General features: G+C 43.4%; 1 protein-coding gene across 1 annotated transcript in view; it reads left to right on the plus strand.

The window, feature by feature from the left end:
• The window catches only part of LOC120944080 (lymphocyte antigen 75-like), a 154,280-nt gene that overhangs the window by 63,119 nt on the left and 68,378 nt on the right, over positions 1-22,783 (plus strand). The window contains exons 7-14 of the mRNA XM_040357892.1: positions 1,620-1,805; positions 3,244-3,398; positions 5,146-5,256; positions 10,885-10,973; positions 14,559-14,725; positions 18,255-18,454; positions 20,453-20,595; positions 20,719-20,791. Coding sequence (XP_040213826.1) covers positions 1,620-1,805; positions 3,244-3,398; positions 5,146-5,256; positions 10,885-10,973; positions 14,559-14,725; positions 18,255-18,454; positions 20,453-20,595; positions 20,719-20,791 — 1,124 coding nt within the window. The remainder of the gene's footprint in view (positions 1-1,619; positions 1,806-3,243; positions 3,399-5,145; positions 5,257-10,884; positions 10,974-14,558; positions 14,726-18,254; positions 18,455-20,452; positions 20,596-20,718; positions 20,792-22,783) is intronic.

The raw sequence follows: 22,783 nt of genomic DNA on the forward strand, positions 1-22,783 counted from the left end.
GTTGTGGCAGCAGCTGGAGCTGTTTTCGAGATATCCCTCTTCGAACAGAGGACGTATATAGTCGTGCGCTGGTCCTTAAGTGGTTAAAGGGGAATCTAAAAGCTTGTTTGGCTGCGTTTTTGACTTTTTTTTTTTTTTTTGCCTTTACACAAATACACATGGACAACAAATGTTGGATAGCATGCTCTCAAATTTTCTGACAACAAATGTGTGCCGTCAGATTATCCGATTGTGTATACAGTGTATTCAGAAGGAAGTCAGTAACAGCAGTCTTCATAGATCTCACAGTACAGGTTTCCCTACTAACAGTGGGGTAGATTCAGAAAGCAATTGCGTCTGCGTAACCATAGTTACGCAGCGCAATTGCTTAGTTGCGCCGGCGTATCGAGTGCTCCTGATTCAGAGAGCTCGATACGCCGACTGCAGCCTAAGATATGACTGGCATAAGGCTCTTATGCCATCGTATCGTAGGCTGCATTCTTACGCTGGCCGCTAGGTGGCGTTCCCGTAGTGGTCAGCGTATAGTATGCAAATTGCATACTAACGCTGATTCACAACCCTACGCAAGCCCTGCGTACGCAGTTTACGTAGTTTCCGTTCGTCGGGTTCCGCGTAAGGCTGCTCCTGCTATTAGCAGGGGCAGCCAATGCTACGTATACCCGTCCCCGCGTCGCGAATTTAAAATTTAACGTTGTTTGCGTAAGTGAATCGTGAATGGCGCTGGACACCATTTACGTTCACTTTGAAGCAAATGACGTCCTTGTGACGTCATTTGCCGCAATGCACGTCGGGAAAGTTTCCAGACGGAGCATGCACACTACGTTCGGCGCGGGAACGCACCTAATTTAAATGATCCACGCCCTCTACGGGATCATTTAAATTACGCGCCCTTACGCCGGGCATTTTTAAGGAGCGCCCGCGCAAATTACGTAGCTACTGCTTCATGAATGAAGCGTAGCGCAGATAATTTGTGTAGGCGCAGGGTAAAAACGGTACACTGCGCCTCCGTAAGAAGTGTGCAGCGGTACCTGAATCTACCCCAGTGTCTGGGCAGAAAACAGACTGGGGGGGGGGGGGGGGGGGGGGGACTCATTAGATCCCGATCTGAGAAATGACACAGCAAAGTCTTCACTAGGGAATCCCGGGAAGCAAGATAGTGCAAGGCTTTCTTCTAAAGCCTCATACACACCATCAGATTTCCATCGGACAAATCCATGAAATTTTGTGTGAAGGGCGTTGGCCGTGAACTTGTTCTGCATACAGACGGCAGAACTTTTTCCACCAACATACATGGACATACACACCTGCTGCTGTAAAATATAGAAAGTGGTTACAAGTGCCCCCCCCCCCCATATAATTAAATGTATTTATTTAAAACATTTTTATTCTTTTAACCTTCAATTTTTCTGTGTCATCTCATGTGATCACTAGAGTTCCTATTCATGACCGCAGTGCTGCTCATAAATGCTGTCCACTTGAGTTCTGATTGTGCTACTGTTTTTCTTTTCTTTTTCTTTTCTTTTCTTTTTTTAACATTTTAATAACCGTTTCATTGACACGGTTTAACAGCTGGTTATGTCACATGAATATAATTGTCATTTTATTACTACAATCTGCAGATTATTGGCATTTCTCAGAGACTACATGTGACAGAAACTGGACAGCCTACAATGGATTTTGTTACCTCCAACAGCAGCCAGACATTTGGGAGGGTGCCGAACTTTCTTGCCAAAAGGAACATGGAAGTTTAATCAGTCTGCACTCTCTTGCGGATGTCGAGTTAGTGGTCACAAAGTTTCAGAGTGGTATGTAACATGGCGGTGGTCATTTTGTTCAGTGTTGCAAGTAAAGTTCAAGCATCCCAGTAGGTTGTAATTTGTATTGGATCCACTTTAAAGCGGGGGTTCACCCTATAGAAAAAAAAAAAAAAAACATTTTTTTTTTTCTAGCATAAAATTCGGCATAGTAGCGCGAGCTACAGTATGCCCGTCTTAATTTTTTTTATCCCCGTACTCACTGTTATATCGTACATAGAAGATTCTGACTGCCCACGGGGAATGGGCGTTCCAATCCAGACGGAAGGTGATTGACAGCCGGCTCTGGCGCGTCACGCTTCTCCGGAAATAGCCGAAATGGGCTTGGCTCTTCACGGCGCCTGCGCATAGTCTGTGCGCAGGCGCAGTGAAGAGCCGAGACCTACTCCAGCTGTCTTCGGGGAGCGTGACGTGCCAGAGCCGGCCGTCAATCACCCTCCCTCTTGAAAGGAACGCCCATTCCCCGCGGGCAGTCAGAATCTTCTATGTACGATATAACAGTGAGTACGGGGATAAAAAAATGAAGACAGGCATACTGTAGCTCGCGCTACTATGCCGAATTTTATGCTAAAAAGTTGTTCTGCAGGGTGAAACACCGCTTTAAGAGGTTTATAAATCCTACAGCAAGATAACTGAGATTAACCACTTAAGCCCCGGACCATTTTGTTGCTAAAGGACCAGGCCCCTTTTTGGGATTCAGCACGACGTTGCTTTAATTGACAATTGCGTGGTCGTGCGACGTGGCTCCCTAACAAAATGGACGTCCCTTTTTTTTTTTCTCCCACATATAGAGCTTTCTTTTGGTGGTATTTGATCGCCGTGTCAATTTTGGAAAAAAAAAAATGCAATATTTTTTTACTTGCTATAATAAATATCCCCCAAAAATATATAAAAAAACATTTATTTTTTTCCTCAGTTTAGGCCGATATGTATTCTTCTACATATGTTTGGTAATAAAAATCGCAATAAGCGTTTATTGATTTGCGCAAAAGTTATAGCATGAGGTAACCATTTGTACACACTTGTTTGTATTGTATGGAAATGTACATGTTTTCATTTGCAGATCGGGCTGCCCTTTGTCGGGCGCTTGATCCGTTTTCTTTTTTCTGTTATACTTGTCTGAAAAGTTATAATAAATACTTATTGAACCATAATTAATCGAAATTAGTCGATTAATCGATAAAAAAAAATTGATTAATCAAACGCGAAAATTTTAATCAGTAACAGCCCTAGTTCTTATACATCTGCACACTCTCCAAAACGGAACCATAATCGGCAAAGTAGAACTGGCATGTGGTGATTTTTTTAATAGTGCAAATGGCACAAAGACATGGTGGTGATTTTAACACCTATACCAAGTAGTCAGTGTTCTGTTTTTCTGTTGCTCTTTTGTTCATTTGTTACCCCTGTACATTTTTTTTTTTTATAGAAAACGAAAATGTGTGGTCGGGCTTTAAGAGTGAGTCATTCCCTCATCTGTATAATTGGTCTGATGGAACAGAAGCACATTTTACATATTGGGATCAAAATGAGCCCCTTCCTCCATTCAACGTTACCCCAAGCTGCGTGTCCTTCTCAGGGACGGTACGTTTTCTGTTGATCTGTCAGTTGCAACACACACATTTTACTTGTGATTTCCTTTAAAGTGGTTGTAAACCCACTTTTTCACTTTTACCTACAGGTAAGCCTATAATAAGGCTTACCTGTAGGTATAAAGAATATCTCCTAAACCTGTACGGTTTAGGAGATATTCCCCTCGCAATGCGCTGCGGATTGCAGCGGCGCATGTGCAGGGGGTATCCACGGAGAAAGGACCAACAGCCGTCGGACCTTGCCGAATTTAAATCTCCCGGGCGCACGCGCGGGAGTGACGTCATCGCCGCTCCAGCCAATCACAGCGCTGGAGCGGTGATACCCGGAAGACACGCCGGAGCAAGATGACATCTCGCTCGGCGTGGACCAGGTAAGTGTTCTTCACCTCGTTCCGAAGTAAGTATTTCATAATCAGCCAGTATGCGGTGCATACTAGCTGATTATGCCTTTTGCCTTGCAGGTTTGAAAAAAAAAAAAAAAAGTTTATGCGGTTTACAACCGCTTTCAGATTGCCCCCTCTATATATAGTTTCTTGTTTACATTGTTTTTTCAGTTTGTATTGCAGTAATGATAGAGACATAGGGCCAGATTCACATGCTGATACTCCGGCGTACTTTCAAATTTGCCACGTCGTATCTTTATTTGTAATTCACAAACAAAGATACAACGGCTTTTGGCTAAGATCCGACAGGCGTACGGCTTCGTACGCCTTCGGATCGTAGGTGTAATTCTCCGGTGGCCACTGGGTGGAGTTCGCGTCATTTTCCATCGTCGGGTATGCAAATTAGCTGATTGCGGCGATCCTCGAAGGTACGTGCGTTCGTCGCATTCTCTTACGTCGTCGCTAGTCGCTTTTTCCCGTCGCAAAACTAAGCCTGCTTTTTCATGGCTTGCATTTAGAACAACCATGTTAAAGTATGGCCGTCGTTCCCGCGTCGAATTTCAATTTTTTTTTTTTTGCGTAAGACGTCCGGGAATACGAAAGTACGTTATGCACGTCGCCGTTCAAAAAACAAGTTGGAGTGCCGTAATTTCGCGCAAAGCAGGGCGGGAAATTTCCTAATGGAGCATGCACAGAACGTTCGCCGCAGGAACGCACCTAATTTATTTTCCAATAGTTTTTATTGAAAGAAAAAGAATATTACAACAACACAGAAGCATCGCCACAAATTCTAAAAGTGTTAACAAACACCGACGGTCTCCATCCCAATACATAACACCATATATTGTTTGGCATCATCATCGTAACAAAAAGCATAATAAAATACTCCAGGGTAAAACACTGAGTGTAGTTCTCCCCAATTAATCGATGACCAAACCTTAGTAGGCCCGAGGCCTGCCTGTCAAGAGACCTGGATCTGGAAACGCGCCTAATTTAAATGTTACACGCCCCATTTGAATTAGGCGGGCTTGCGCCGGGCGGCTTTACGCTACGCCGCCGCAAGTTTGCACGTAAGTGCTTTGTGAATCAAGCACTTGCGGCGGCGTAACGTAAAGGGGATACGTTACGCCGCCGTAATTATTGATGAATCTGGCCCATAGATAATGTGTGGCCAAGCCCACCCTCGATAAGGAATGTCTGGTAGGTTTATAGTAGATATTCCCAAGAACTTTGTACATATAAAAGAATTGTGGGACAACGTGGAAATCTAACACATCTAAACGAAATGTTTGTCTACTGCCAAGAGCACAAACATTTTACATTGCTTGGTAACAATCCCTTTGTACTTTCTGCCAGACTGGACGATGGCATGTTAGGAACTGCACAGAAAAATCGACTTCTATTTGCAAGAGGCCTGGAAAAACAAAGACTAATATGACGTCTGACTCTGGGTGCCCACAAGAGGAGGTATATTCTGACATTTCACTTGCCAAATATTTTTTGTAAAGTTGAAAGATTTTTATCATGTTATCTTAAAGACTTTGCTAGATTGTGAAACTACAGTAATCCTTCTCCAAATTCGTTTTTCTGGATTTTGGAGTTTTGTGTTTTTTTTTTTTTTTTCATATCTTTTAAAAAGACTGATAATTTTGCGCTAAATGGTGTTATTGGCCAAATAGTAAAAACAAAGTGGTTTTGACAATGGGGAATGTGTAGAGGTTAAAGTTCACCTTTGGGGCATGTTACAGGTTCCACCTGTATTTACTGTGGTACATGTAACATGTTCCTTCTCCTGCATCTTCTCCCACTGATCACCCCCCCCCCTTCTTCTCCCCACACCCGCTGTCAGAATTTAAAAATGGCACAGCCATGCAGGGCTCCACCCACTCGGCCTTTTAATTTATTCAGAGTTCTATGAATGAATAAACTACAAGTACCGTCGGCCACCGCGGCCAACAGCTTGTAGTTCTCAATGCAGCTGTGAGAATTCTTCCTGCAATTCAGTAAGACCCCTTTCACACTGGGGTGCTTTGCAGGCGCTATAACGCTAAAAATAGCACCGGCAAATCGCCCAGAAACAGCCGCTGCTGTCTCTCTAGTGTGAAAGCCCCACGGGCCTGAAACTTCCCCCCCGTAAAGTGAAAGGTGTATGTTGTACGTCGATAAATATGGTATGTCTAAATAACGCGATGCTCAGGGATTCGTTAGGGGCCACGAGAGAGAGAGATCTCTATTTATAGATCTATACACACACAAATAACATGCCCAAGCTCATCTCTTCACCACACACAGCCACAAAGGCAAGAGAAATTTTGTTGGGCTGTGTATTAGTGCTCGGACCAACACTTTTTTATAGCCAGATTCAGAAAGAGTTAAGCCGTCGTAACTCTAAATCTAAGCCGTCGTATATTTAAGTGTATTCTCAAATTGAGATACACTTAAATCTAGCTAAGATACGACAGCCTGCGCCGTTGTATCTTAGCTTTCTATTTAGGCCGCCCGCTAGGGGCGTGAACGCTGATTTAATCAGCGAGATACACCTATTGACGAACGTACGTTTGCCCGTCGCAGTAAAGATACGCCGTTTACGTAAGGCGTTTTCAGGCCTAATGTTGCGCATGGACGTTGGAACCGCGTCAAATTCACGTCGAAACCAATAAGTCTTTGCAGCGTATTTTGGAGCATGCGCACTGGGATATGTCCACGGACAGAGCATGCGCCGTTCATAAAAAACGTCAATCACGTCGGGTCACGATTCATTAGCATAAAACACGCCCACCTCTTCACAACTTGAATTAGGCGCGCTTAGGCCGGCACATTTACGCTACGCCGCCGTAACTTAGGACGCAAGTGCTTTGTGAATACAGCACTTGCCTCTTTAACTTACGGCGGCGTAGCGTATATGCGATACGCTACGCCTGCCTAACGTTACGCCCATCTACGTGAATCCAGCTATTAGTCCGACGTTTAATGGGTCAATGTCAGGCAAAATGGTCGGCCCTCACGTCATTAAATCATGCCCTCTTTGAAAAAAGTTTGGACACCCATGCTTTACAGGCTCCAATGTAATAAAATACTAAATGCACATTTTTATTAGTGCTACTCTCCACTTACAAGGGACGTAAACATGAAAGCTGTTTCTGTTCCTCAGTAGAGTAAAGAGAGTCTCTTATCAATACACAGCCTAAAGTTACCTTGCCAGCTATTTTAAGCTTTGAAAAATAGGGGCACTTTCACACTGATCCTTGCGGTAATAAACACATATATGTTTTTAGATTTTGAACTATACTTGCAGTGTGTTTTTCACAGGACACATGATTCAAAAACGGTACCAAATATGCAACCTTGGGTGTGTTTTTGATGCGTACATTTCAACGGGTAGATGTGTTTTTAGCGCTGTATTTTTACCACACCAAAAATGCAGCCAGCAGGATTTTACTAAACGCAGCTGACCTGCAGTGGATCAGTGTGTTCTATAGGATTACATCGTCTCTTGTTTTTCTCCCATTTTGTTTTTTTTTTTTTTTTTAAGCAAAAGCAGAAGAAATACTGATTAGTGTAAAAGCAGCCTAAAAGTATTTACTTAAAGTGGAGTTTCCATCCCAAATTTTTTTTTTCATTATTGTGTTTATTAGACCTAAAGTAAAAAAAAATTTAAATTTTTTTTTTTAACTCAACTCGAAATCTGCCTTTGAAACCACCTAGGATTCTGACATCTCCCTCTAATGCTCCTGGGAAATGTGTGTCATCATTTCCCAGGATGCAGTGCGCTGTCCAATTATCACTCCCCATCCAAGACTTCCATGAAGTAAGTGCTTGTAGGCTTCACAATGCCCACAAGCAAAATGACAACGGTGTAGACATAGTTTTATAAACGATCTTTTTTGAATATCTATGCGGATCGGCGGTGGATTGTAAAATAGTAAGTGACCGGATTTATATTATAAAAAATGCTAATTGTGGTTGGAACTCCGCTTTAAACAGGACTGCTGGGTGTCTTTTACACAGAAAACCCGTTTCTGTGGCCCTCTTATTTGCATTTCCTTTAATAGAGTTCTAGACTACTGGGCTAACTTTTATTTATTTTTTATTTATTTTTTTTCCAAAAGATTTTATTGAAAATTTTCATCAATAACATACAGGGAATGGAAATAGTAAGCAGTTTACAGTCAGTATGTTGTAACAGCATGAGGAAGTCGATACAGGTTAACATGAAAACTATCAATAACATTAAGAGTGTAGAATCAGTATTCCTTGTTTCGTAACCAGTTTTACAAATTCACTGGGTTAACCGTGTCTGTCAGATAGCCAAGAACAACGAGGGGAGGGGGGGGATAGGGTGCGTAGGTGACCCTACTGCTGGATCAACAGGGTAATGGACCTGTGTGCGTCGGCACCTCTGCTGCCCACCCCGATAGGGATCAAACTGTGGGCAGGAGGGTGCCTGTGGAGCTACACCCAGGTGGGTATCCAACCAGGACCGTTATGGTACAAGTCCTCTTACTCTGAGTCTGTAGAGAGCGCAAGCAAAGGGGCAGTAGCAGCCCTCACAGGTGTTCAGCTAAAGATCGGCTTGGGCCAAGGAGGGAGAGATCCAACAGGGTAAGGTATCTAAGGGCTAGTCGAGTATGCAGTAGCACATTTCAGTAGGACAGAAAGGGGCTCAGCAGATCAGGGAGGGAGAAAAGTGGGGGGGAGGGCAGGTCAGGGTGGATGTGGCCGTGAGAGTGTTTGGGAGAGTGCGCTTCCGACCGTATGTGGGAGCTATTGTGTGGCAGGGGATGCAGGAGAGGCCACAGGACAAAGGGTGTCTTTGTAGTGCGTCCAGCAGGACCACGTGTGCCTAAACTTTTCTTGTGTATCCTTGGCTTGGTGAATAATCTTCTCCATCTCTTCGATTCTGTTGACCCTAGACCGCCAGTCGTCCAGGGTGGGGGGGAGAGGGTCTTTCCATTTGGTAGGTATGCATTGTTTAGCGGCATTTATGAGGTGCAAGATCAGGGATTTGTGATAAACCGATTTAGGCAGGGAGGTGTGGTGGAGTAAGTATTGTGCCGGCGAGTAGTCGGATATGCTAGAGATAAGGTCATGAACCCCTTTCCAGAATGGTTGGATCATCGGGCATTCCCACCATATGTGTAGGAGGGTGCCCTCGGCCGAGGAACACCTCCAACACGTAGACGGGACGTGAGGGTAGATTTTGTGGAGCTTGTCCGGGGTCCTGTACCATCGAGAATAGATCTTAAACCTGTTCTCCTGGGCTGACACATTGATTGATCCTTTGTGGACGTGCAGCCACACCGCCTCCCAGTCTTCATCAGACAGGGATGCGGAGAGGTCCGATTCCCACCGTCGATGGATATCAGCGTTAGGTTTGGCTCTGGAAATGAGGAGCGCGTATAGAGCCGATATCAGGTGCGTCTGGGGTTCTGTCTGACAGCATAGGTGTTCGAGAGGCGTCATTTCTCTATACCAAAGCGAGAGTGAGGGAGCACTGTCAAAGAAATGCCTAATTTGAAAAAATTTGTACAGGGGTATGATCGCACCTGGGATTTTAGAAGTCATGTCGGAGTGTGAGAGGAGTGAGCTATTGTCGAAGAAGAGATGGGCCCGGATCGTGGGGTCTCCCTGGCGTGTGGTGCCCGTAGAGACTTGAATATCCGCCGGAAAGTCAGGGTTCTGGGTCAGTGGAGTCATGGGGCCCGGTGAGGGTGTAACCCCCCTGGCTTTATAAGTTGCCCGCAGGATGGAGAGGGAGGGACCGATCAGTGGGTGATTTGTGCACAGTTTGGGGGTTGATCCGGGCGTGATCCAAGGGAGATGGGAGACGCGCGTACCCGAGAAGGCTTCCTCCACCGTCACCCAATCCTTGGTATCCTTGTGTACGTGCCAGTCCACCACCCTCGTCAAATGGCATGCCTTATAATACAACGAGAGGTCCGGTAAACCAATACCTCCCCGTCTTTTAGGTAAGGTAAGCCTATCCCACCCCAATCTGGCGGGACCGTCTGCCCACAAAAAGGATCTGCAGATGGACTTAAACGAGGCGAAAAAGGCCGGAGGAAGCCTTATCGGAATGGCTTGCAGTAAGTATAGTAAGCGCGGAAGAACGTTCATTTTCAGTATTGCCGCTCGGCCGAACCATGAGAAGGTCCCCTTGTTCCAGTTGGTTTAGTCCCCTTTAATCGCTTGTAAGGCTGGCAGAAAGTTTTTAGTATAGAGCTCTTAAAGTCGCGTGGGCAGCTTGATGCCCAAGTAGGTAACGTCATGGGGCTCCCACTTAAAGGGGAAGTTCTGCTTACATTGTTCGACCAGGTTTCTAGGCAGGGATATATTCAGCGCTGTGGACTTACTGAAGTTTATCTGAAGGTTGGAGAGGGTCTTGAATGTTTGGAAGTCAGCTAGGAGGTTGGGCAGTGTGATCAGCGGGTTGGAAAGGAACAGTAGGACATCATCTGCATAGGCCGCTAACTTTTATGATCAAGTCCCATGGAGCTATCCTTAAAGGATAAGTTCACCTTTTAACAAAAAATAATAAATGCACATTTTTTTTTTTTTTGCAGATAAAACAATGTGCATTTACTATTTTTTGTTTTGAAGCCTGTAAATCAATGCAACAGCTATCAGCAGATTGTTGGTACCATGCCGGACTCCTGCAGACCTGTCAGTGTATCTGTGTGCCTGTACCTCGTATGGGCAAGCAGATACTCACTGACGGGAATGAATGAACTACCACAGCGCTCAACAGTGCCGTGGTAGTTCATTGAGAACTACAAGCCACTGGCCGCAATGGTTGTCAGGACTTGTAGTTTCCCATTCACAGAGGACTGTGAATGAGTGATGCGGGAAGAGCCCCGCAAAGGCACAGTATTTTCAGGGTGACGGAAGGTGCCTGGTGAAGATGCCCACCAGCTGTCACTGGGGAGGGGGGATTGGCTGCAGCTGCTGGAATATGTTACTAAATACAGGTGGAACATGTACCAAAAGGTGAACTTATTAAATGAGAGGATTTGGTAATAAACGTAATAGCGGACACTTTATGATTGGCGTATTATAAGCACTCTTCATATTATATATATATTTTTTTGTCTGTAGAATTGGAGAAGACACGGAGAATACTGCTATTTCGTCAAGAAGAGTGAAGTCCCGTTTGAAGAAAAATGCAATCTTACAATTACAAACCGGTAATAAAAGAAATCTATACAGTGTGTGTGTATATGTGTGTGTGTGTGTGTATGTATATGTGTGTGTGTGTATGTGTGTGTGTGTGTGTGTGTGTGTGTGTGTGTAATATATATATATATATATATATATATATATATATATATATATATATATATATATATATGTGTGTGTGTGTGTGTGTGTGTGTGTGTGTGTGTGTGTGTGTGTGTGTGTGTATATATATATATATATATATATATATATATATATATATATATATATATATATATATATATATATATATATATATAAAAATCTACCTTACGCAAGGGTCGATAAAGGCCAGACTAAAAAAAAAAAAATCTATAATTGTGTCACACAATTTCAACAGACGCATGTTGCTATCCACAGTTTCAGCAGCTTCTGGTAGGTGAAACAATTTTTTTTTTTTTTTTTCCTTCAGCTTGCATATGATCACTGTCATATATGACTTACTTGATCAGAAAACCACTCTGATTTGCTTCCTGTTTGTAAGTGGGGATCAAAGGTGTCCGTGATTGCTGGGTTTGACAGCTAGTAACTATACAAAATAACTGCTGTTATCTGTAAAAAAGAGGGTGTGTACTACGGTATCCTCATCAAGGCCACCATAGTGAGGAATATTATGTACTGTACATATTGCAGGTGGTAAACCGGTTTACTGGATGATCAGAACTCTATTCTCACAGGTGGGTCCTTCTCTGCGTTCAATTTTGGCTGTGATTTTAATTTGTTTGTTCATGTTTGATTGGTCAAAATGCCAAATAAAAAGGGATTTGTGCTCCTCTTGATCCCGTGCCTCAGGGGTTTTATACCATCCTGTTCACTTTCCCAGTACCCAGTGACAGCATTTGCCCTATCTTAGACCTCAAAGCCTTGCATGTTTACATTCTGGTCCACAATTCCAACTAGATCCATCAATGCCTCTGTTCATCAGGGAGACTTTCTGGCTCCATGAACATCAAAGATGCTAATTTACATGTCTCCATCTTTCCAGAACCCCAGCGCTGAGGTTTGCTGTGTAAGGCCAATACATTACCAGTTTGTGGCTCTGCCTGTTGGCCCAGCTTCAGCACCCTATGTGCTCACCAAGATGTTTGCTCCAGTATTGGCCATGTTTTACTCTAGTGGAATCCCCATTGTGACATAGCTTCTGCAGAGAGAACAGTTGGAAAGGGCTTTGTTTGGCAGTGTGTGTCTTTCTTAACATTAGAGTGTCTTAACATTAGAGTGGTTTCCTCTCACTTGGCATATCTGGGTCTGGTGCCGGGTACATTGCAGGCCATAGAAATACTTTTCCAGGAAATGCTTCAGACTCTCTGGTCTCAGGATCAAACTTCTCAATTCAGAAGCTGTTCAACTCTCTGCTCTTGCATGAGTGTCTTGTGGTTGATGGCAGTCTCCTTCGAGGCTGTTCCCCTTTGAACAATTCCACTTCAGACCTCTGCAACTGCAGTGTTTTGCCATCATGGGACAAATCACTCTGGTCTCTGGACAGGCCAATTTGGTAACACACCGAGAATGAGGCTATCCCTGGCCTGATGGCTCTAGGCTCTGGAGTTGGGGGGGGTCCTTTCTTTTTCCTTCTCCCTTGCTGTATTTTTTGGAAGCTTCTTATAATGGGTGCACCAAGCTGTTAATCTGCGTGGGGGGATCTGGTGCAGTTCTTTTGATGCAGGGGTCGTTGGAGGAATATCATCTTTATGTAACAATCCTGGAACTTTGGGTTATTTGGCTGTCCCTTCCTTTTTATTTTTTGTAAACAATCTTTTTTTATTGGTTTTAAAATGTTAAAGAGAACAAAATACAGCCTGATACACGCAGGAACAGACTTGGCTGCAAAAGACTGCACAAAACGCCAAAAGAAAAAACAAAAGAAAAAAAAAACTACACAAAGCGAACCACAAGGTGTCCTAAAAAGTATGTCCTAAAAGGCTTGATGTGCCTATAGCAATGACAGTAATAATACCCACACATCGGCCCCCAGCCAGGTACAGGATAAATCAAGTAATTGCCAGAAAGCCCTTTGCCCTTGGGACATTGAGAAGACACTTGCAGTGTTTATACAATATCGCTGCCTTCCAGCCATTTTGCCCTCACTTAAATTTGCGAGCACATCCTTTGTTTTATATGTGTGCCTTTGTATAGTGGTAATTGTGAATTGATCAGCTGTCTCCAAAAAAATCAATTGAGGGAGCTCTAGGCTTTTTCCAATGATGAGTAATAGCCTTCCTGGCATAGAATAACAGCATTTGTAGGTGAGAGACCCTCAACAAGGCCAAGAAACGGGTTCTAGGTAAGGCTTTCTCTTCCTTAGACCAACCTGTTTGAGGGCAATCTGATCTAGATTCAGGTGGTGTACATCAACAATCAGAAAGAAACCATAATGCCGCGTACACACGATAATTTTTCGGCATTTAAAATGATCGTGTGTGGGCTTCACATAATTTTTCAGGTTCTGAAAAACGACAAAAAAAAATTCGAACATGCTACATTTTTTAACGTTTGGAGAAGAAAGGGCACAAAATTTAATGAAAAGAACCTCTGTCCCCAACTGTTAAACATGGGGGTGGATCAATCATGCTTTGGGTTGTATTGCAGCCAGTGGCACAGAGAACATTTCACGAGTAGAAGGGAAAATGGATTCAATAAAATTTCAGCAAATTTTGGATGGTAACTTGATGCCATCTGTGAAAAAGCTGAAGTTAAAGAGAGGATGGCTTCTACAAATGGATAATGATCCTAAACACACCCCAAATTCCACTGGGGATTACATCAAGAGGCGTAAACTGAAGGTTTTGCCATGGCCTTCACAATCTCCTGACCTAAACATAATTGAAAATCTATGGATAGACCTTAAAAGAGCAGTACGTGACAGACAGCCCAGAAATCTCAAAGAACTGGAAGACTTTTGTAAGGAAGAATGGGCAAAGATACCTCAAACAAGAATTGAAAGACTCTTGGCTGGCTACAAAAAGCGTTTACAAGCTGTGATACTTGCCAAAGGGGGCAGTACAAGCTATTAACTCTGCAGGGTGCCCAAACTTTTGCAGACGCCATTTTTTTGTTTTCTGTCATTTTGAAAGTGTAAATGATGGAAATAAAATCTAACTTTTATTGACATATTATAAGAATGTCTAATCTGTAATTTGATGCCTTTTGGATATTTTTCCATCTTTCCTTGGCTTCGTTATGCACATTAATACAAATTTTTACCTGGGGTGCCCAAACTTTGATCCCCACTGTATAGTGTGTGTGTGTGTGTGTGTGTGTGTGTGTGTGTGTGTGTGTAATAAATATATATATATATATATATATATATATATATATATATATATATATATATATATATATATATATATATATATATATATATATATATATATATATATATATATATATATCTCTTGTGAGTGTATTATGTAAAGGAAGGTATGGGGCCCCTATTACATAGCACTTACATTCCTCATTGACAACCCCCAATGTCTCCTCCTGTATAATCGTTTGGGTATTCAGTTATCCATACTCTTCTCTGATTTGACATGTTTTATTATCACTGTTTTTAGATTCGAACAGGATTTCCTGAACAGCTTAATGAGAGAACAAGCCAATTCTGAGGGGCGATACTTCTGGACAAATTTAATAGACACTAATAAGTCCGGAGATTATTATTGGCAAACTGCAAGCAGGAAAAAAGACCTCTCCTATTCCAACTGGAACACTCATGAGCCAGGTAAAGTGACCACCAAGTTGCTTTATATTGGAGCTGTAGTCATTTATTTTTGGGGAAGCATTAAATCCTTGGTCAGATCTTTATATCTGTGTCCCCATTGGGTTTATATCCTGTCCCTTTGACCAACTGTCGTAGGCATAGCAAATGAGGAAAAATCTACATAACAGGACACCGAAAGCAAAAATGTGATCAAAATGTGATTCTGAAACTGTCACAAATCTTTCTGATAAAAACAACTGAAAGTGAAAAACTTAGAGGTTTTAATCCTTCCCTATTAGTGAACAGTGGTGGCTGCTGCTGGAGGATTTTGGGGGGAGCAGGTGGGCCTCTCCAGGTCTGCACTTACCCTTAGGGTGGAGCCCTCCAGCAGTTACGGCTTCCCTGGTGCCCCTGACGCCATGCTTCTGTGTTGACCCAGTCTTCAGCCTCCTGTACTGAATGGCCAGGGCAGGAGGGTCAATGGGGCCTCTGGCTGTGGTCACGTGATTGTGAGGGGGGGTGACAGACCTGCTAGAGACCTGCTGGTCCGGCACCTCTCGCAGTACACGGCCACACAGATGATGCGGGCTGGTGGGGGGGGCGGGGGCGGGCGTTCGGTTCACCTGCGCCCCATGTAGACTGGCCGCCACTGATGGTGAATAGGTTGCATTCTAAATCCACTGTTTAATTTTTTTATGAAGGGCTACAGAAAATAAAATCTTGCCCTGACTATTTATCCTATAGAGAAGACTAACATTCTGTTGGAGGTCCTTTTTAACATGGCTTTGTTTTTGCCTTTTTTCTCCAGTATAGTTTTTAAAGTATAATCTCAAAAAAACTATAGCAGTTTATTTATTTATTTATTTATTTATTACTATTTGTTTGTGAAGTGCGCATATACCACCGGTCGGTGGTGCCAAAGCGCTTTGTGACAAAATAGCCCGGATGTTCTGGCGAGGGGAGCATAAATAATAAAGGAGGGAGAAAAAGACAAAAATCAGCGAGTAGATGAACGAAGAAAAATTGGCCTAGAATTGAAATGCTTGGTTCTCATCGCTCAGTCTAAGGCCCCTGTCACAATGATACGGTTGCCCTTTTAACTCTTAGGCCTCGTACACACGGACGGACTGTCCACTGAAATCTGTCCGCCGGACCGTTTTCAGCGGACATGTCCGTCTGATGGTTGTACACACCATCAGACAAATCCGCGCGTACACGATACGCGGTGATGTGGCCACGATGATTACGCGGAGACGTGCGCGGCCCTGGAAGGTCAATGCTTCCACGCATGCGTCGAATCACTTCAACGCATGCGAGGGATGGCGGCCGAGCGGACATGTACAGTGAGTCTGTACAGACGACCGAACATGTCCGACGGACAGGCTTCCAGCGGACATGTTTCTTAGCATGCTAAGAAACATTTGTCCGCTGGAAAACGGTCGGCTGGACAAATGTCCACTTTAAACCTGTCCGGTCGGCCGTACACACGACCGAACATGTCTGCTGAAACTGGTCCGCGGACCAGTTTCAGCAGACATGTTCGGTCGTGTGTACGGGGCCTTATGGGACTTTTTACACCACTGTGCTGTGGGTAGGGTGCGTTTTTAAAAGTCCTGCATGCTGCATCTTTTGCGTGTTTTTGAAAACCACACCAAAAATGCAGCTCTCCATTGAAATGAATGGAAATCGCTGCAAAATCATGGTAAAAATGCACCGCAATTTGCGTTTTTGTTGCATTTTTGAGTCGCATGTCAATTTTTCACAGGTGCGGGCAACCTAAAAATGCACAGGAAACGCATCTGAACCACAGCAAAATTGTAATTTTGCTACAGAGCTGTGTGAAGGGGCCCATAAAATGGAAGTAAACCCATCCGTTTCAAATAAGTTACTTTTGGAATGTAACCCTCTCATTGGTTGTGCTCTCAACCAGACTGTCAAACCATCCAATGGCTGGTGTCCTAACTAATCACACATGCAGCATCAGAGCAGTTGTAGATTAAACAGAGGCCAAGATGGCAGCTTCCTTGGCTGCAAACTATAGGAGGGTTTACTTTGACTTTATTGTAGCAAGAGTCCAATTAGTATGAAGGAAGTGGTAGCTAACAGGAACAAGGCGATACGTTGAGTTGGAAGGCCCAATAAACTGGGTAGAATCAGTGTTATGGTCCATAAGATAGACTTTAGAAAAAAGTCAACAGATGTGATGAAACAGGGATGGATCGTTGGATTGATGGATCGTTGGATGGATCACATCATGAATAAATGGATAACGTCCGCAGCTCCTCAGCACAGACGGATCAGGGAGAGATCAAAGGAACATGCAGAGAAAACAAAGTAGCCAAGGGCACACACTTTAACATTTATTGACAAACAAATCCACACTTACACCAAAGGCAAGGATGCAACTCGAGCGTGGAGGGATTATAGTGTGCTGATATTGAAGGTCCGCAGCCGCTGAAGCACATTGAAGTTGGACACGCCAGAAAGAGCAGCCAGCAGGACCGTTTACGACTGTCCTCAATCGGCAGAGTGAATATGAAATGTTGAGTTTTTACATATTCTTTGAATCTGGGACTTTAGTTCTGCTTTAACTATTCCCCTATTCAAAATGGCGACAAAAAAGATCATATCCTCATTGCAGCAATAGCAGTCCTGAGCTTCTTTCAACCGTGGCCTGTTTTGAAACGGCTCAGTAACAGCGTCTATTTGTCCCAATGTGAATAATTGAAACTATATAAGCAGTGTAGTCACTACTGTGCGGAGGCTCTGGCAGAGCTATTTCAACCTTCTCTCACTACAGCAGTGCTATCAGTGATTATATATATATATATATATATATATATATATATATATATATATATATATATATATATATATATATATATATATATATATATATATATATATATAATCTCTCTATATCTCTTCTGCATTCAGCAATAGATGACTATTAAGGCCCATTCACACCTGAGCCTGTTCGTTATGCTCTGTATAGCACTTGCCCATTGATGTGTGTTGTCTAGAAAACACTAATAGCATTGCACTATTTAACTTATTTTTTACGTTTATTAAAATATCACAAATGGCATTTCATGAAGCTTTAGGCACAAAAGCGTGTCTTATTGTAATGTGTTGCGTCACGGCACACTGCGCGGTGTAAATGCAGAATATTTTACTACTTTTTTTTTTTTTTTTTCAAGCACAGACCAATGCAGACCAATGTTGGTGTAAACAATTGGACATAAGGCAAATTGCTTTGTTTATGTATGGGACTGCATTGGGCACCCCTGCCCAGCTTAACACATATGCTATGAATGGTCCCTTAGAACTGATCCACTGGAAGATTCTGGATCTGGTCTCCAGAAAAAGTGTATGAATGTGTATGCATGTATTTCATGTGTATATTTTCATAAAAATATATATTTGCTATATATGTTTTGTGGGTAGGATTATTCTTTAGGCCAAAAATGCATTTTGACACGTACGTGAAAGGGGGAAAAAAAGCATTAATATTTTTTTTGTGCGATTCGTTTTTATCCCTGTTTTTCAGCTTTTTCTGGAGGATGTGTCGCAATGTCTGGAGGAGGAGACTCTCTCGGAAAATGGGAGGTCAAAGACTGTAAGAGTTTTAAAGCTCGGTCTATATGTAAGAGAGGAATTGGATCTGCCCAAGAGGAAGATATTCCAAAACCCAATGTCACCACTTGTCCTGATGGCTGGTTTTCTGGATCAGGAATGTATTGCTACAAAGTATGCATTTTGTATTCGCACGTTTATATGATTCTTTAATTGCACTTATGCTAAGTGGTCTCTCTTCCTCATACTGAGCACTTTTGTTATCTAATATGTTTCAATGTTTCAATCTTCCCCTATTGTCTTATACTATATTTAAATTCAATATACCTACGTATACCATCTCTGCTGAACATCCTCACAGGAGCTGCCCAGCCTTTCTTCCAGAGTCTTCCCTACCCTGCATATAATCCTGTGTGTTTTTGTGATCCAGACTTCATGGAAACCAACTTTATGCCAGACTTTGTATTCAAGACTGTGTTGTACAAACTACATTGTGCAGGAGGAATGTGTGGGAGGATTGGGAATATTTATGAAGAGACCAGGCAGAGACTGGGCAGCTCTTGAGAGGTCAAGCAGCAAAGATTTTACCCTGAGCTTGATTATAGCTTAGTATATTGCATAAAAAAAAAATAAGAATGCATGTTTGAATTTAAGGCGCTCCGGGCTCTGCCCCCCCCCCCCCCCCAAAATTAAGTCAGCAGCTACAAATACTGTAGCTGCTGACTTTTAATATAAGGACACTTGCTTGTCCAGGGATCCAGTGATGTCCTCACCTGAACCATTTCTTCAGGCGGTTATGGGTGCAAGCTCCAGCCTCTCTAGTAACGTGAAGCTTTGCACCTTGTGAGTTGTTCTGTAGTCTTCTGGGACCTGTGATGTAACCCAAAAGAAAGAAGAGGGGGGGGGGCAGGTAATTTTCCGGTTAAGATCGGGCAATAGGAGCATGTACCTTTCAAAACCAGGTACCTGCTAACCCCCCTGAGAGTGAAAACACTTTGTTAGAGCATACATAGAACACCGGACTCTGTCATCACCCCCATGATGCTACGATGGGATCTGGTGATTAGCAGCTCAGGTATTCAATGCTGTACCATGGAAGTAAGGGAAGTATGCTGTATAAAAGTAAAATAAAAGTGAATAAAGTGTCAGGGGAGCAAAAGGTAGATGAGCATGTGTGGAAGGGAGGACAGTCATCAAGGCGGATACGCATGTTTCTCATTTGTAGTGACAGTTGATGAGAGATCTGCCTTTTGTCATTTGATTGACATCTGCTCAGGCAGGCTCGGGGCTGGGAGGTGGGCTACTGTAGTGTTGTGTGGGTAGAGGAGCACTGCCGGCCAGCTGACAAAGGGATCGTGGCCAGCAGATGAAAGCTGACAGTCCAGGTTGGGCTGGCGGTAAGTTCGGATGCGGTCTGGTATCCATTTAAGGCAGTTCTAGTCGTAGGAATCAATGGGACATAATTGGTTGGAGCCGTGATCTGCAATCACCAGGTGATTAGGACAGGGATGTAATGTATACATTTTAGATCTTCCATAGGATTGATCTTCTGCCTGTCTGATCTGTCAGCTTTTAAATACCATGAAAAAATGCAGATGATGGCACGATGACTTGTCCCTGTGATCCTACAAACAATTCACCAATTGACCGAATCTCTCCGATCCCCAGTGTCTGCAGATTGTGGTGCCTAGTACAAGCTGGAAATCTCCACAACACACTAGGCCTATGGCCTTGAGCTAGGCTGCTGTTAGAAATCATGGGACCTCATACAACTTACCGGACATGGCGTGTACTGGAATGGGGGGAAAGGGGGTAAAGGATTTAAAATTTTAATGTACCATAGTTTGTCGATATTTCACGGGCGTGCGTAGATTTAAAGAGTGATATGTTTTGTATCTATTTCAACAAAAAGATGAGATAGAGAGATATTATATTTATTTTTTACCAAAATATGGGTATTATATTGTGTTTGTGTTCATAAATTTTCTGTGTGACTTAAAGAATTTCAACAACCACCCTTTTATTCTCCAGGGCCTCTGCTTAGACAAAAATGTTTGGGGGGTTCAAAGTCCTTTTCTAGCAATGCAAATGCAGGTTTTTACATGTATGTGAGAAATGTCAGAATCTGTTTTTGAAGTGGTTGAGCTGTATGCATGTTTTTTGTTTTGTCAGGTTTTCAGCAAAGAGAGGTTACTGAGGCAAAGAACCTGGGAGGAAGCTGAAGGAATCTGTGAGGAGTTTGGGGGCCATCTTGCTAGTTTTGCTCATATACAGGAAATGAAAGACTTTCACATGTTCTTAAAATCAAGCTTGCGGTATATATTTTCCTTTTTGAAAAGTTCCTTACCTTAAGATGATTAATTAGCAGTATGTGAATTTGTTAACCTAGGCATCTAAATATTATATTATGATCGTCTTCTTTTTTTTTTTTCCTGTAGTGAAAAGCGATGGATTTGGGTCGGCTTGAATAAAAGAAACTTGGGAAGCTGGGAGTGGAGTGACGGGCGTCCCGTAAGTTAACCTTCTGTAAAAATACATTTATCAGATATAATTCTTCATCACCCCTTTAGGGCCATATCACACAAGAAACCCTGTTGCTGGTGAGTGTTTGCCAGAATAGGACCACTAAACCGGGTGGAGAAAGTCCATTTGTTACTCCCTCACTGGCTGGATGTAGGAGACATTAGTCTTCTCTTAATGGCAAGGTGCATTCTGTAGCCTTTCAATCGGTGATAAAGATCAGGTAGGTGAGTATTTTCATTGCAGTTTTAAGCAATCCTGTCCCTTCAGTCACCATAATATCAGCACCAGTGGCGACTATGGTGTGAATGAGCCCCCCCTGTAGCGACTGCCACTGATCAGCACCCCTTAACCACTTACCCCCCGGACCATATTGCTGGTCAAAGACCAGAGCACTTTTTGCGATTCGGGACTGCGTCGCTTTAACTGACAATTGCGCGGTCGTGCGACGTGGCTCCCAAACAAAATTGGTGTCCTTTTTTTCCCACAAATAGAGCTTTCTTTTGGTGGTATTTGATCACCTCTGCGGTTTTTATTTTTTGCGCTATAAACAAAAATATAGCGACAATTTTGAAAAAAATGAATATTTTTTACTTTTTGCTGTAATAAATATCCCCCAAAAATATATAAAAAAACATTTTTTTCCTCAGTTTAGGCCGAGACGTATTCTTCTACGTATTTTTCGTAAAAAAAATCGCAATAAGCGTTTATTGATTGGTTTGCGCAAAAGTTATAGCGTTTACAAAATAGGGGGTATTTTTATGTAATTTTTATTAATATATTTTTTTTTACTAGTAATGGCGGCGATCAGCAATTTTTTTTCGGTACTGCGACATTATGGCGGACACTTTTGACACATTTTTGGGACCAGTGGCATTTTTATAGCGATCAGTGCTATAAAAATGCATTGGATTACTATAAAAATGCCACTGGCAGTGAAGGGGTTAACACTAGGGCGGGGAAGGGGTTAAGTATGTGCCTGGGTGTGTTCTTACTGTGGGGGGGGGGGTGGCCTCACTAGGGGAAACACTGATCCTCTGTTCATACATTGTATGAACAGAAGATCAGCATTTCCCCTGCTGACAGGACCGGGAGCTGTGTGTTTACACACACAGCTCCCGGTCCCCGCTCTGTAACGAGCGATCGCGTGTGCCCGGCGGCGATCGCGCCCGCCGGGCACGGGAGTCGGGGGCGAGCGGGGGGCGCACGCGCCCCTAGTGGGCGCTCAGAGAGCTGACGTTATACTACGTGCTCTCGCCCAGGAGAGCCGACCTGCCGCCGCTGGTCGGCAAGTAGTTAACCACTAGAGGACCAGCCGCCACAGTTATACTGCGGCAGGTTAGCTCTCCCTGGCAAATGGCCATATCTATATGTCGGTCACTTTAAGACCACTAGGTGGCGTGTGTGACAACGGAGCCAATGCGCATGCCCGGTGGCCGCCGGGCACCTGTGATCGCTCCTGAGAGAGACAGACCGGAGATCTGTCAATGTAAATAGACAGATCTCCGTTCTGTCGGGGGGGGGAGACAGATCTGTTGTTCATACTAAGTATGAACAATGATTGATCTCCTGCTCCAGGCAGTCCCATCCCCTGAGTGACGGGACACGCGGCCAGCGGTGGAGACATTTTTGGATGCTGGGATCTGCCTCTTGACATAGCGCTTCCTACCACCTTCATATCCAGTGCAATCTCTACATCACGACTAATTGAATGGGGGAGTCACCGTCTTACTAAGCGCAGCATTACCAATACTCCTATCAGGATATAATATGTTCTAAGATCTAACCCTGGACCCTGCCGTCAGTCCTAAACATCCCATTACCCGCACTTGCCACGGCCAGGTGGATCTGGCTTCCACTGGTCAAAGCGCATCGCTGCACCGGCCCACTCCGCTGGGACTCACTGGCTAACATTTATGCAAAATTTCTCTGGCTCAGTCTCTTAAACGGAATTGACCACCATATTCAAAAATAATGAATTGC

The sequence above is a fragment of the Rana temporaria genome, chromosome 6, assembly GCF_905171775.1.
Source record: "Rana temporaria chromosome 6, aRanTem1.1, whole genome shotgun sequence".
In the NCBI taxonomy this organism is placed as follows: domain Eukaryota; kingdom Metazoa; phylum Chordata; class Amphibia; order Anura; family Ranidae; genus Rana; species Rana temporaria.